This window comes from Marmota flaviventris, chromosome 10 (genome assembly GCF_047511675.1).
Source record: "Marmota flaviventris isolate mMarFla1 chromosome 10, mMarFla1.hap1, whole genome shotgun sequence".
Taxonomy (NCBI): Eukaryota; Metazoa; Chordata; class Mammalia; order Rodentia; family Sciuridae; genus Marmota; species Marmota flaviventris.
In genome coordinates, this window is record NC_092507.1 from 32,142,670 (window position 1) to 32,156,448 (window position 13,779).

At 33.3% G+C, this 13,779-nt stretch overlaps 1 protein-coding gene across 3 annotated transcripts in view; it reads right to left on the bottom strand.

Moving 5' to 3' along the window:
* Foxj3 (forkhead box J3) overlaps positions 1-13,779 on the bottom strand; it is a 113,172-nt gene that overhangs the window by 33,253 nt on the left and 66,140 nt on the right. For all 3 annotated transcript variants that reach the window (XM_027937416.2, XM_027937415.2, XM_071617754.1), the window contains exon 5: positions 5,127-5,210. In XM_027937416.2, coding sequence (XP_027793217.1) covers positions 5,127-5,210 — 84 coding nt within the window. The remainder of the gene's footprint in view (positions 1-5,126; positions 5,211-13,779) is intronic.

Sequence of the window (13,779 nt, forward strand, 5' to 3'; positions counted from 1 at the left end):
AAGTCTGTAAAATTAAACTGATAACATATTACAATGATGGAGATATATATATATATATATATATATATATGGTACCCACTAATTTTCTAAAGAACTCTCTTATTCATATAGCTTATACCCTTAGCCCATGCCACTATCACTGCAACTCCTTCTACTCAGCATCTTCCCCTTGCAATGAGTATTTTGTGAAGAGGAAGTGTCTTTTAAAAACTGTTTTGATTCATTTTTTAACACCACAGATTGTGAAATCAAAGCAACATTCTTGATCCTATTCATTTTAGGCTTTCTTCCTCCCCACTCCCTGTACTGGGGACTGAACCTAGGGTCTCATACACACTAGGCAATACTCTGCTGTGTTGTGCTATACTGATCTTAAATTCTGCCTCAGCTTCTTGAACAACTGAGATTCTGTACCTTCAGGCTTTCTACTGGAATCTTTCTACTCTTAAATATATACACACTATCTAAAGTTTTTCATTATAAAATGACTTCCAATATGCCCATCTGTATTTCTTACTTACAAGTCAATCATGCATTTTGTTTTTTCCAAGTGGAATGCCTTTATTATTGTCTATGAAAAAAGTTCACTTCTACATCAATACTAAAGGCAGCATTTCTATTTTGAGTCACTTTAGTTATCAGTAGTTGGCCTAACAAATTATTTAGTACTTTTTTTATCATTTATAATCACATTTATGTTACTTGATCATATGTTCATATTAAATGTGGGAAATTTATATGCACATATAAAATGAAATGTGATTCAGTGTTATGGGTTTCAGCCTAACAAATGCTAGTGGTAACTGTAAACAGCATAGACTGTGAAGGCAAACAAATTCTGGCTTTGGTACTAATTATTAGTACAGGAGGATAAGTTAACATTCATGGTTCATCAGTGTCATCATTTTTAAAATTAACTACTATATATTAATAAGTATCTGACACAGAAACTCAATGTTATGAATTCTACCCTCTTATTTTATGTGAGGGTACTGAAGCTTCCAATCATTAACTAAAATTGCCAAAAGTCATAAGAAATAGCAACTTTTAAAGCTAAAAGAAAAATACAGAACTTCTAGTTGAAAAATCCCTTGTGTTACCACTTTATTCAATGTTTTCTCAATATTTTAAAAAATACTTCAACTTTATCCATTATTTTAAGATCTTCAGGACCATTGTGTGATTTAAAAAAAAAATTAAGAAGATGAAAGAAAAGGGAGAAAGGAAGAGAAACATTTAAATACTTAAGAAAAGAAGGAAGAAATATTACAATAAAAGAGAGTAAATGGTCTGAAAACCATGAAAATGAAGGGAAATCAGAGAAGTGCTCTGGAGAAGGATGTTAAGAATATCAGACTAGAGGCTGGGGTTATAGCTCAGTGGAAGAACTTGCCTAGCATGTGTGAGGCACTGGGTTCGATTCTCAGCACCACATATAAATAAATACAAAAGCTTATTTCTGGGGCTGGGGTTATAGCTCAGTGGTAGAGTGCTTGCCTAGCAGGTGTGAGACACTGGGTTTAATCCTTAGCCCCATATAAACGTAAATAAAATAAAGGTCACTGACTACTAAAAAAATTTTTAAAAAAGCTTATTTATCTTCAAAATAAAAAGTGTATGAGACATTTAATTTATTTACATAGAATTTTGATATTTACACATGGATAAAGGAATCGCATTCACAGAAATTTAGCGAAGAACTTTTAGGGTTGTTAATTTCTTTACCACCTACATTCAAAAGTCCTTTTATCCTTTAAAAGTTTTCAACATATGGGTCATGGTCAGTTTGGGGGAAAACTTTACATCTCTAAAGATCATGTTAAGAATCATTCTTATTTGACTAGAATAAACATTTCCTTAGTAAAACTTTAAAAAATGTAAACTGTCCTAACAAAAATATTACATATTATATAACCTTCTTACCACCCCTACCCCCAAATCTCTAAGTGGAAAAGAAAATATAGACACATCTGTTTATTGAGGCAGGAAATTATGTTTTTGTAAAATAACTATCTTCCAGAATAAGTGTTAAACAGTATCTGTCTTACTGATTTTATGTACTTCACTTACAGCTAACCTCTTTGGATAGTTTTGGTGAGAGATATATATGTATATATACACATACTACAATGATGTAGCCACATTAATGTTTACAGCAGCAGAATTCACAATTGCCAAAGGTCATAAGAAATAGCAACTTTTAAAGCTAAAAGAAAAATATAGTTTAATTGTGGAACCAACCTAGATACCCTTCAGTAGATGAATGGATAAAGAAAATGTGGTGTATATATATATATATATATATATACACACACAAAGAAATATTACTCAGCATTAAAAGAAAAGAAAATCATGGCATTTGCAGGTAAATGGATGGAACTGGAGAATATAATGCTAAGTGAAGTCAGCCAATCCTAAAAAACCAAATGCCAAATGTCTTCTCTGATAAAAGGATGCTGATTCATAATGGGGGGGGGGGGCAGTGTGGGAGGAAGAGATGAACTTCAGATAGAGCAAAGGGGAAGGAGGGGAAGGGAGCAGGAATGGGGATAGGAAAGACGGTAGAATGAGACAGACATCATTACCCTAATACATGTATGAGAACATGAATGGTGTGGACTCTACTTTGTGTACAACCAGAGACATGAAAAACTGTGCTCTCAATAGCTAAACTGTGGAGCCAACCTAGATGTCCTTCAGTGGATGAATGGATAAAAAAATGTGGCATTTATATACAATGGAATATTACTCCACAATAAAAAAGAATAAGATCATGGCATTTGCAGGGAAATGGATGGCATTAGAGAAGATTATGCTAAATGAAGTTAGCCAATCCCCACCCACCCACCCACCCCCGGCCCCCGCAAAAAAAAAAAACAAAAAAACAAATGCCAAATGTCTTCTCTGATGTAAGGGGGGGTTATATCAAAGAAGATATATATAATATATTACAACTCAAAATGGGTTAGGAGGGAGAGCAAGGGAGGAAGATTACCTCTAGATAGGGAATAGGGATGGGAAGGAAAGGGAGGGAGAAGGGGAATAGCATGGATGGTAGAAGAAGACCCTCATCATTATACAAATACATGTATGAAGATGTGAATTTGGTGTCAACATACTTTATATACAATCAGAGATATGATAAATTGTGGTATAAAGGTGTATTAAGAATTGTAATGCAAAAAAAACCCCTGTGCTCTATTTGTGTGATATGAATTGAACTGCATTCTGCTGTCATATATAACAAATTAGAATAAAAAAAAATTTTAAATAAAGAATCTTCAAAAAAGGGGAGGAAAGAACTCTCAGAAATAAACAAGGATTTCTCTAAAAATTGTGAAACAAGTGTAACAGAATAAAAGGCAGGCTTCATATCCAAAGAGAAAATGCACAGTTGTCAACTCAACCACCAATTCCCACTTCCAAAAAATTTAAGTTTCAGAAATCTTCAGAAGAAGAGGTAAATAATAGTAAAGACCACAAATCCTTAGCCCTTCAACTTATACATCCAAGTTGTTTTGTAATGCTGTGGGTTAAATAAAAAAATAAAATAAAAATGAGGATTTTTTCTCTCTTTCCTTCAAGTTCTGGCAACAGAAGCTAAATGTTTTGTACTTCACAGTTCTATAACAAGTCCAAGTGGTAAGTCTGTTTCAAAAGGCAGAGGCATGAAGGTAGGAACTGAGCTTTGTTCCCTCTCAAACGACAACACACTGAGCAGCTCACATCAATATCTCAGTCTTGAAACTGTTCAGATCTGTTACCAGAAGACTATACCACCAATTTTAAACTTCAACCTCTTAATCTTTGGTTGTGTAAAGCCAAAAATTATGACCTAAGAACTCTCACCTTTAATTCCATATAGATTGATAATTAATTGACTTACTGATGAATTTCCTCTGCTGGCTTCAAAAATGCTACCCCAACTTAGCCCCATTTCTGCAGTACCTCAGGGGCTCTTATGATTACAATATTAACTCTGTCTAAGGCCCTTGCCTTTGAGACTCAGAAGCCATTCCTTTATGAAGAAAAGGCACAGATTTATTTGATCAAACATTTACTCAGTTTCCTTCATCTTACAATTCTCTCTGCAAACACTTTGATACCCAATATAAACTGAGAAAAACACAAAAACCAGTGACACAAATATAAATATATACATATACATATAATTTTACTAAAGCCCTTAAAAGGGCATTAGTCCAATAAAAAAGACACAGAAACAAAAAATTTCCATAAAGTATGAGAAATACTAGAAGAAAACTTTATAAAAATTCATAAGAACACAAAAAATTAAGAAAAAGCTTCACAAAGTGGTAAACACTTGGAATGGATCTAAAGAAGAGTAATATAAAGTACGGGGATGTTTTTATTGAGATGTTGGCTGGGATTGTGGCTCAGCAATAGATCACTTGCCTACCACATGGGAGGCACTGGGTTCGATCCTCAGCACCACATAAAAATAAAAAACATAAAGGTATTGTGTCCATTTACAACTAATATATTATATATATATATATATATATTATTTAAAAGCGGGGTGTGGGAAAAGTTAAAGGGTAAAGTAAATGTATGATGGCAGCTAAAAGATTGACTAAAATATAACCAAGAATATCAACGATAGTTTCTTTTCTCTTTTCTTCCTGCAAATTAATTTTAACTTGAATTCACAAGTAAGAATTATCTTACAAACAACAAACACACAGGCAGAGATTTTGTGTACAAAGTGACTGTTACATGGATGCTAGCAGGAAAAAGCACTGTGAGAACAATAAGGAAAATTCTATGTAACTAGAAGGGTTATTTGCAATGGAATGGAAAAACTGTCTTCAATGTTGTAGGTGCAGAGAAACAGAATACTAAATTGAAACTCCAGAGACCTGTAGGCAAATCTCAAACAACAGCTATGTCCTCATTTTAATTAATTCCTTAACTGCTCACCTCACTCATAGTAAAGATCAAATAAAATAATGGGTGTGAAAGGTACTTGGAAAAATACAAAATACTATACAAATAAAATGTTACCTTAGTTACAGTTATACTTGCTATACTGGAAATGAACTTTTGAAAATCTACATCTGACACATTCAGTCTGTCATACTAAATTTATGATAAAGAGTTTTTACCCGTTCTACAGATCGTGCCCTCTTCTTTGGCCGAGTAGGCAGCGCATCTTCCTTCGGACTGGTGTCTATTGCCCAATAGGATCCCTAAAGGTAAAGAAATAAATTATATTAACAGTATATTACAGTAACCCTGTGACATTAAAAGGGATTTTTTATAATCCTCTACTCCAAAGGTAAACATTATGCAAATACAACAATGAAAAAGCAGCATAAGAAATACTAGTTTCAGATTGAGAAAAGTAAAGGTTATGAGAAGAAAGTCCATTTATAATGAATTATTAAGAAAAAAAATCGTAAGCCGAAGAATAAGTCCAAAAACTTATGCCATGGCCAAATTAAAAGAGGAAATGATAAACCAGATACATTTTTTAAAAATATTACTTTTTAGTTGTAGTTGGACACAATACCTTTATTTTAATGAGGTGATGAAGACTGAACCTAGGGCCTCACGCGTGCTAAGTGAGAGCCCTACAGCTGAGCCACAACCCCAGCTCCCCCCATACATTTTAAATATACACTAATTCTTAATTCATATGATGACACCATATGACGTTCAAATCTCCTAATATTTTACATATAAAGATACTACATTTCTAGACCCTGTGACCTCACAAATCTACATGGTAGGTAAAACAATTTATAAAGACAAATTGCTTGAGCATATTTTATATAATATAAAATGAGTATCCTGAGAAGCAATGGTCTGTACATAAATCTTTCATTACTTACTTCTACTATCATGACTTATTTTAATTATTCTCTTTGGTACAAGTTCTCATCTCATTAAAAAAATACGTATTGAGTGTCCATTGTGATCCAGGCATTCAGGAATTCTTATTCCCCAAAATACTTTGAAAAGCATAGACGATAATAGTTTGTACATATTATACAAATGAGGAGACCAAAGCTCAGGAAGATAAAGTGTTTTACCCAAGCAAGAATATGACAACCAACAACCAACACCAGAAACAGGATCTTAATTCTTAACTCCTTTCTCCTTCAATTATTCTGCTGCTATATACAAACATGAACAGATATGTACACACACACACACACACACATTTGGGGAAGGCGGCAACAATGAAGGGAGTAAGGGAAAGAAGACCTTTTCAGAAACAGGAATATAATGTATATCCTAGATTTATGACATAATATTCAAATTTAATCTTTGCCTCTATTATTCCATTAATCTTATTAGGCTGATTTTTCATATAATACTTTATAATAAAGGGAAATACAGCTTTCATCTATCAAGGCTCACATTTTAGCCTGACACAAACTATGGGTTTAGAGTTTTTTGAACATACCATTATGCTTCATTGCATCTGCCCAAGAAGCTAATCTATCTGTAATCCATCCTTCAATGGACAAATTCATAATCCACCTTCAAAATTTACCTCAGATATTATCTAAAGGAATCTTTCTCTGATGGTCCTGCCACATCCAAGAACTCACTATTCTCCACCTCTATCACATTTCTATACTTTTTACTAAGACTATTCACTGTACTTAACAATTTTGTTTATGGGTCTTATCTTCTTCTAGGCTGTAAGCTCCTGAAAGGTAGGAGCCACTTTATTCATTTCTGTATCCAGTGTCAGGCACAATGTAAGACACAAAGGAAGTACTCAAGGGCTGGGTTTGTGGCTCAGTGGTAGAGTGCTTGCCTATCATGTGTGAGGCACTGGGTTTGATTCTCAGCACCATACAAATAAATTAAAATAAAAAGGTCCATTGACAACTTAAAAAAAAGATGTTGAAATGGGAAGGGAAAAACGTTCCTAATCAAGTGTGCTGATAATGTCAGTATATGAGGTGTGATGCCAGACCCTCTCAAATACTAGTTTATATATAAGTACCAGAGTTTAGCACTAATTTCATCTCCCAGCCCCTACTGGTATACTCCACTATGCTACCTTTTTAAGTGGTCACTGCATTTCAATCAATGAATCTACCAGTCCTGGTATAAACTTGCCAGCAAACACATAAAATTTCGATTTTACAGAAAAGTAAGCACTAAAAATGAAAACCAAACATTTTAATATGTATTACTTCTTACTTGAACACATGACAATTACATCATGATATTCAACTCTAAAAGAATATTATACATTAAATTTACTGTAGTTTCAGCACCCTGGGACCTCATAAATCTAAATGGTAACTAGCAAAATAAAGTAGAAAAAAAAACTCAGACTGATTTGTTATGAAAATAAAGCTGGAGGGAAAATACCAAAACTCATTCAACAATAGTTTTTAAAACACTGTTTATGGAAATGATAAATTCCAGTGTTTATTTTGGATTAGTGTACATATGTGTATGAATCTGGAGAAACATTCAACATCCAAACTTTACTCCGATTTATTATTGAACATTTTAATAAAACTTTAAAAAATGCTTCTGTTCTACACAAAATATGACTAGTTACAGCTTCTCACAAAGAGATCAACCACAGGGGGAAAAACACACAATCCTGAACATCCAAATATAAACATTAATGATTAAAATGTTTCACAAAATAATGAAATCTTCTATCTAGTGTCTCGGTAAACTAGTATCTAAGTTTCATCTATGAAATGACAGGTTTGGACTAAGAAACTTTAAATTCCCTTTCACAAATAAAAATCACAATGAGATATTTCTCATATGCACTGGGCTACCTATTATCAAAACAACAGAAAATAACAAGAATTGGTAAAGATACAGAAAAAATGGAACTTTTGTGCATTGCTGGAAAGAATGTAGAATGGTACAGCTGCTGTGAAAAATGTTATGGCAGCTTCTCAAAATATTAGAATTACCAAATGATTCAGCAATTCCACTCTGAATATATAACAACAACAACAACAAAAACCTGAAAGCAGAAGCTTGGTATTCCCATGTTCATAACAACATTATTCACAATAGCCCAAAGGTAGAACCATCCCAACTGTGCACTAACAAACAAACAAACTAAGGTTTATATGTTCAATGGAATATTATTCTTTCCTTAAAAGGTAAAGGAATTCTGGGGCTGGGGTTGTGGCTCAATGACAGAGGGCTTGCCTAGCATGTGTGAGGTGCTGGGTTCAATCCTCAGCACTGGATACAAATTAAAAAATAAAAAAAATTTTAAAAAGGTCCATCTGCAACTAAAATTTTTTTTTAAAAAAGGAAGGATTCTGACACATGCTACAAAGCAGTTGAATGTCGAAGATATTATGCTAAGTGAAATAAACCAGACATAGAAGGACAAACATTCTATAATTATGATTATATATACTTATAGTAGTCAAATTCAGAGATTAAAAGTTGAGTGGTGGTTGCCAGAGACAAGGGGAGGGAAAATAGGCAATTATTGTTGAATGGATACAAAGTACATTTGGAAAGATGAAAAAGGTTCTGGAAATGGATGATGGTGATAGATACACAACAATGTAAAAGTACTTATTGCTACTGAACTATGCACTTAGGATGGTTCCAATGGCAAATTTTAGGTTGTGTATATTTTACCCCCCCCCACACACACACACTCACAAAAAGTCCCTTTAAGCTACTTTCAGAAGACAGTTTCCCTCTCAGAGTAGTTCTTTCCTCTAGGTTTCTGTGGAGCAAATAGGAAACAGGAGGTTTTTGTTTGGTTTTATTTTTAAAATCAATTTATTAAAGTATGTCTAAAATAAGATGCATGCACTTTAAGTGTATAATTCAAGAAGTCTTGACAATTGTTACACATACGTGTAACTAACACCAAAATCAAAGACATTAAGCATTCCCTTCAACTAAAAAGCTTCTTTGTGTGTCTCAACAAGCAATTCCCTTTCCTTTGCCTCCAATTTCCGTCCCAAACATCCACTGATCTGCTTCTTAACATTATAGTTTTGCCTTTTGTATAATTTCATATAAATGGACTCAACCATCAAAACTATTTTCTACTCTCATCAGCAATGTATGAGAGTCCAGCTGTTCACCCTTGCTGACACTTGCTATTTTAAGTCTTTTTAATCACAGCCATCCTAGTGCTATGTAGTTATGTCTCAGGGGTTTTCATGCATATTTCTGTAACAAATAACAATGCTGGGCGTGTATTTATTTGCCACTCATATATTTTTTGTGAAATTATTTTTTGCCAACGTTTTATTTGGATTATAAGAATTTGGCTATTTGTACTGTGAGAATTTATATTACATATATATTCTGAATAACAAGTCCTCTGGCAGATGATATTGTGAATATTCTCTCCCAGTCTGTAGTTATCTATTTGTTTATATGCATGATACCTTTTTTAAGGACCAATAAGCCTTTAATTCAATAAAGTCTAATTTATTGAGTTTCCTTTTATGGTTTGTTTTTATTGTTGTGGTTGTTCGTTTATTTGCTTGCTTGCTTGTTCATTTTGTTTTTTGGAAATACTGAATCCAGGCTTTGCACATGCTGGGCAAGCACTATACCACTACATCCTCAGCCCTATGGTACATATTGGCATATGTACATCCTCAGCCCTATGGTACATATTGGCATATGTACATCCTCAGCCCTATGGTACATATTGGCATATGTACATCCTCAGCCCTATGGTACCATATTGGCATATTGGTACAAGATGGCACATATTTTCCACAATGTTGTCTGTTGTCGTCTGTAAGTTTTGTAGTCTCAACTTTCAACATTAGGACTCTGATCACTTAAGAGTTACTTTTCTATATAAGTGTAAGGTATCAATATTAATTTTTCTTACACCCAGATACATAGCATCTCTCTTGAAAAGACCTTTCTATTGAATACAATAATATATCTGTCAAAAGTAAGCTGAATATAAACATGGGTCAATTTCTGAACTCTACTCCATTGAACTGACACTACCTATTTATCCTTATGCAAAGGTCATTTTTGTCTTGATTTTTCTAACTACATACAAATTTGAAATCAAGCAATATATATGCTACAACTCTGGTCTTCCCCCAACTAAATTGCTTTGCCTATTCTAAGTCCTTTGCATGTCCATAAAGATATGAGAACTGGTGTTAGTTTCAAAGAAAGAAGCCTGATGTAATTTTTTTTAATGGAATTACATTAACTGTATAAATCAACCTTGGGAAAACTGATATCTAGCAACAAAGAGTCCTCTTAGTCCACAAACATGCCATTTCTCTCCATTTACTTAGGTTTTTTTATATTTCTCTTCATAATATTTTCTACAAACAGGTGTACATTCGTTTTGTTAAAGTGCAACCCTAAAATGTCATTATTTTGAATGCTATGGTAACTGGAATTGCTTCTGTTAATTTCATTTTCCAATTTTTCCCTGTTAGTAAAGAAAAAATTATAATGACCCTTTATCTTGTGACCTTGCTAAACTCAAATTATTAGTTCTAGTATTAATTCCATAGATTCTTCTTTGGAATTTTCTACATATGCAATAATGTTGTCTACAAATGAAGATTTTATTTATTCTTTTTAAAACATGGCTGTCTTTTATTTCTTTTTCTTGCCTTATTCCATTGGATAGGACTTCTTAATAGAATGTTAAATAAAAATGTGGGAATGAAAATATGCTTGTTTTGTTCTCAAACTCAGAGAGAAGGAATTTAATATCACATTATTAAAAATAATATAAGGGCTGGGGCTGTAGCTCAATGATAGAGTGCTTGCCTCTCATACACGCAGTGCTGGGTTCAATTCTCAGCACGACATAAAAATAAAATAAAGGTATTGTGTCCATCTACAACTAAAAAAACATTTTTTAATGATATGACCTGTACATTTTTCAGATACTTTAATCAAGGAAATTCCTTTTTATACCTAGTTTGCTAAATGTTGAGTTTAATATATGACTTTTCAGCCCTCTTTTACTCACATGGTGAGTTAACACCAGTTTTCTAATTTTAAGCTGCAATGCATTCCTGGGACAACTCCCACTTGGTCATAATTTTCTCCTTTTTTTTATGATACCAAGGATTGCACCCAGGGGTGCTCTACTACTGAGCTTCATCCCCAGCCCTTTTTATTTTTTATTTTGATACAGGGTATAAGTTGCCCAGGCTGGCCTCAAACTTGCAATTCTCCTGCTTTAGACTCCTGAGTCACGGGGACTATAGGCATGTGCCACCTTGCCTGGCTATTTTCTCCTTTTTATATAGGGTCTATGTTCATGAAGAATACTGGTCTGTAGTTTTGTTGTCACTTCTTTGCCTGACTTTATTATCATGGTAATACTGGTCTTGTGAAATTGAGATGAAAACTATTCCTTCTGCCACTATTTTTTAAAAAATATTTGTGTGTGGGGGGGGGGAGGGGATTGGTATTATTTTTTCCTTAAATGTTTCAGCTTCTGGTTTCACTACTTTTTCTTTGTTTGTTTTCTGTTTCACTTATCATCACTATTGCCTTTATTATTCCTTCCTTCTATTTCCTGTAAATTTTCCCTTTTCTAACTTCTTATGAACATGCTTAGGTAACTAATTTTTTTTTTTATTTTTTATTTTGAGACAGGGTTTCACTTATTGAAGCTGACCTAGAACTTGTGATCATGATACCTCATCCTTCCAAGTTATAGGCGTGTACTACTACACCCAGCTATAAGCATCTTTGTAAAATACTGCTTTAGCTCTATCTTACAAATTATGTTCTGCTCTCATTATCATTCATTCCAAAATATTTTCCAATATGCTTTCTGATTTCTCCTTTGATCCAGAGGTACTTCAGATATAGAAATTACTCTTTGTGATTTCACCCTTTAATAAATCTACTGAAACTTGTTTTGATATACGGTCTGTTTGGTAAGTATGTCCTGTGAATTTAAAAAAATATATATATCCTGCAATTGATAGATATTGTGTTCAGATCCTTAAGTACTTTTTTGTCTAGCTATTCTATTTCCTAAAATCTCCAGCAATGACTGTGGGTTTATCTACTTCTTTCTTCAGTTCTGAGAGTTTTTGCTTCTTTTTAAAGCTTTTTTTTTTTTTGGACACACATACATTTCTAATTCTTAAATATGCCTAATAAATTGATCTTTTCTTCTGCTATCTCCAATATAGCATTCAGTGAGTTTTTCATTTAGTTAGTATGCTTTTTAGCTCTATAATTTTCTTTTTTTTTCCATCTCAGCTGAAATTCTCTATCTGTTCATTAATTATTTGAATATATTTTATTTAACTCACTGAGATTGTTTTTGAGGAGTTGCTGGAGATAGTGCTCATGAGAGTCCCTGGGATCTATCATCACTAAAAATACAAATAATGGCTATTTTGAAATATATGTCTCCTAAAGTTAGGACACCTGTTGCACCTGATTCAGGAGCTCTGCCACTGTTTGGCTGTACCATCCTTAGGCTTGTTCCTTAACCCAACTTGGTATCAGTGTCCTTATCTGTGATATAGTGGTGATAATTACATCACCCTCTTGATAAGGCTCTCTGACCTTGTGTAGTAAGTGTTTCTTTTGTACTTAGCAAAGCTGTCCTTCCTGTGAGGCAATGTGGACTGGCATTTCCCAAAGTCAGGAAAATGATAGTTAGAATCACAATTTTAGGAGGTAAATTCACACGTCCTTCAACATAAAATCACATGCTTCCTGCAGATAACTTCAATTTTTACCGGAGCCATTCTGACATCACTTCTTACTCTTCCAGGCAAGGTGCCTGTGAAGTTTTCCCTGAGTAATGCACTACTGAATGCCAATAAACCGACTTTGATATTAGATGGTCACGTGGCATAATAAAGATTCCATCTATTAATCCAATCTAGATTCAAATCCCAGATCTGCCTGTATAACTATGCATGAATTACCAAAACTTTGATCCACTTTACCCATCGATCTCATAGAACTTTCATGAGAATTAATCTTAAGTTATCACTATTTACTGTCCGAGTCCAACAGACACTTTGTTTAGATTTAAAATCATTGTACAAATATTTTATACAGTAAGGGATAGTGGAAAACAACCTTGAGACATTTAGCAGAAATTTAAAACATAGCAAACACAAATTTCATATACACACACACTTTATATCTTTCAATACTCCTAGTTTTGAAGGTTTATATACTGAAATGGTCAACATCTTTTGAATGCAACTAAATGCTTATTAACTGCCATGTATGAAACTTAAACTTATCTTTATAAATATCGAGTTCATATCTCATATCTCTAAAACATTCTACTTTACTATTCTGTTTTTTTTTTCTTAAATCTTACTATTGAAAGACAATCTTTCAATCCAGTTTTCAAATACATTTCTAACATATTCTAGAGTATTATTATTTCTGGTTCTTCTTGTACTCATATTCCCAAAAGCAATACTCATAAGATTAAAAAATACTGTCCCATGTCCTTCCAGTAAAACAGGTTAATTCAACTTCTAGTTACAAAATACTGTGTTATGAAGACCTTGTTGAATGATTAAATAGATGAGACTAATACATTATCTTTTTGTTCTTAGATATCACTAATTTAATACTTTGAGAAAAATTATCTAGTATATCATCAACTCAATTTCATCATCATAATAACCTCTTTGTTATCTCCTGATTAATGGATAATGGTAAACCACCTTTCTCTGCCAAATCTCTTTGGCATGATGAGAAGAAATTAAATTCTCATTTATGTTCAGTAAAAGCCAAAAAAACTTAAAATGGTGTGTGTGTGTGTGTGTGTGTGTGTATATATATATA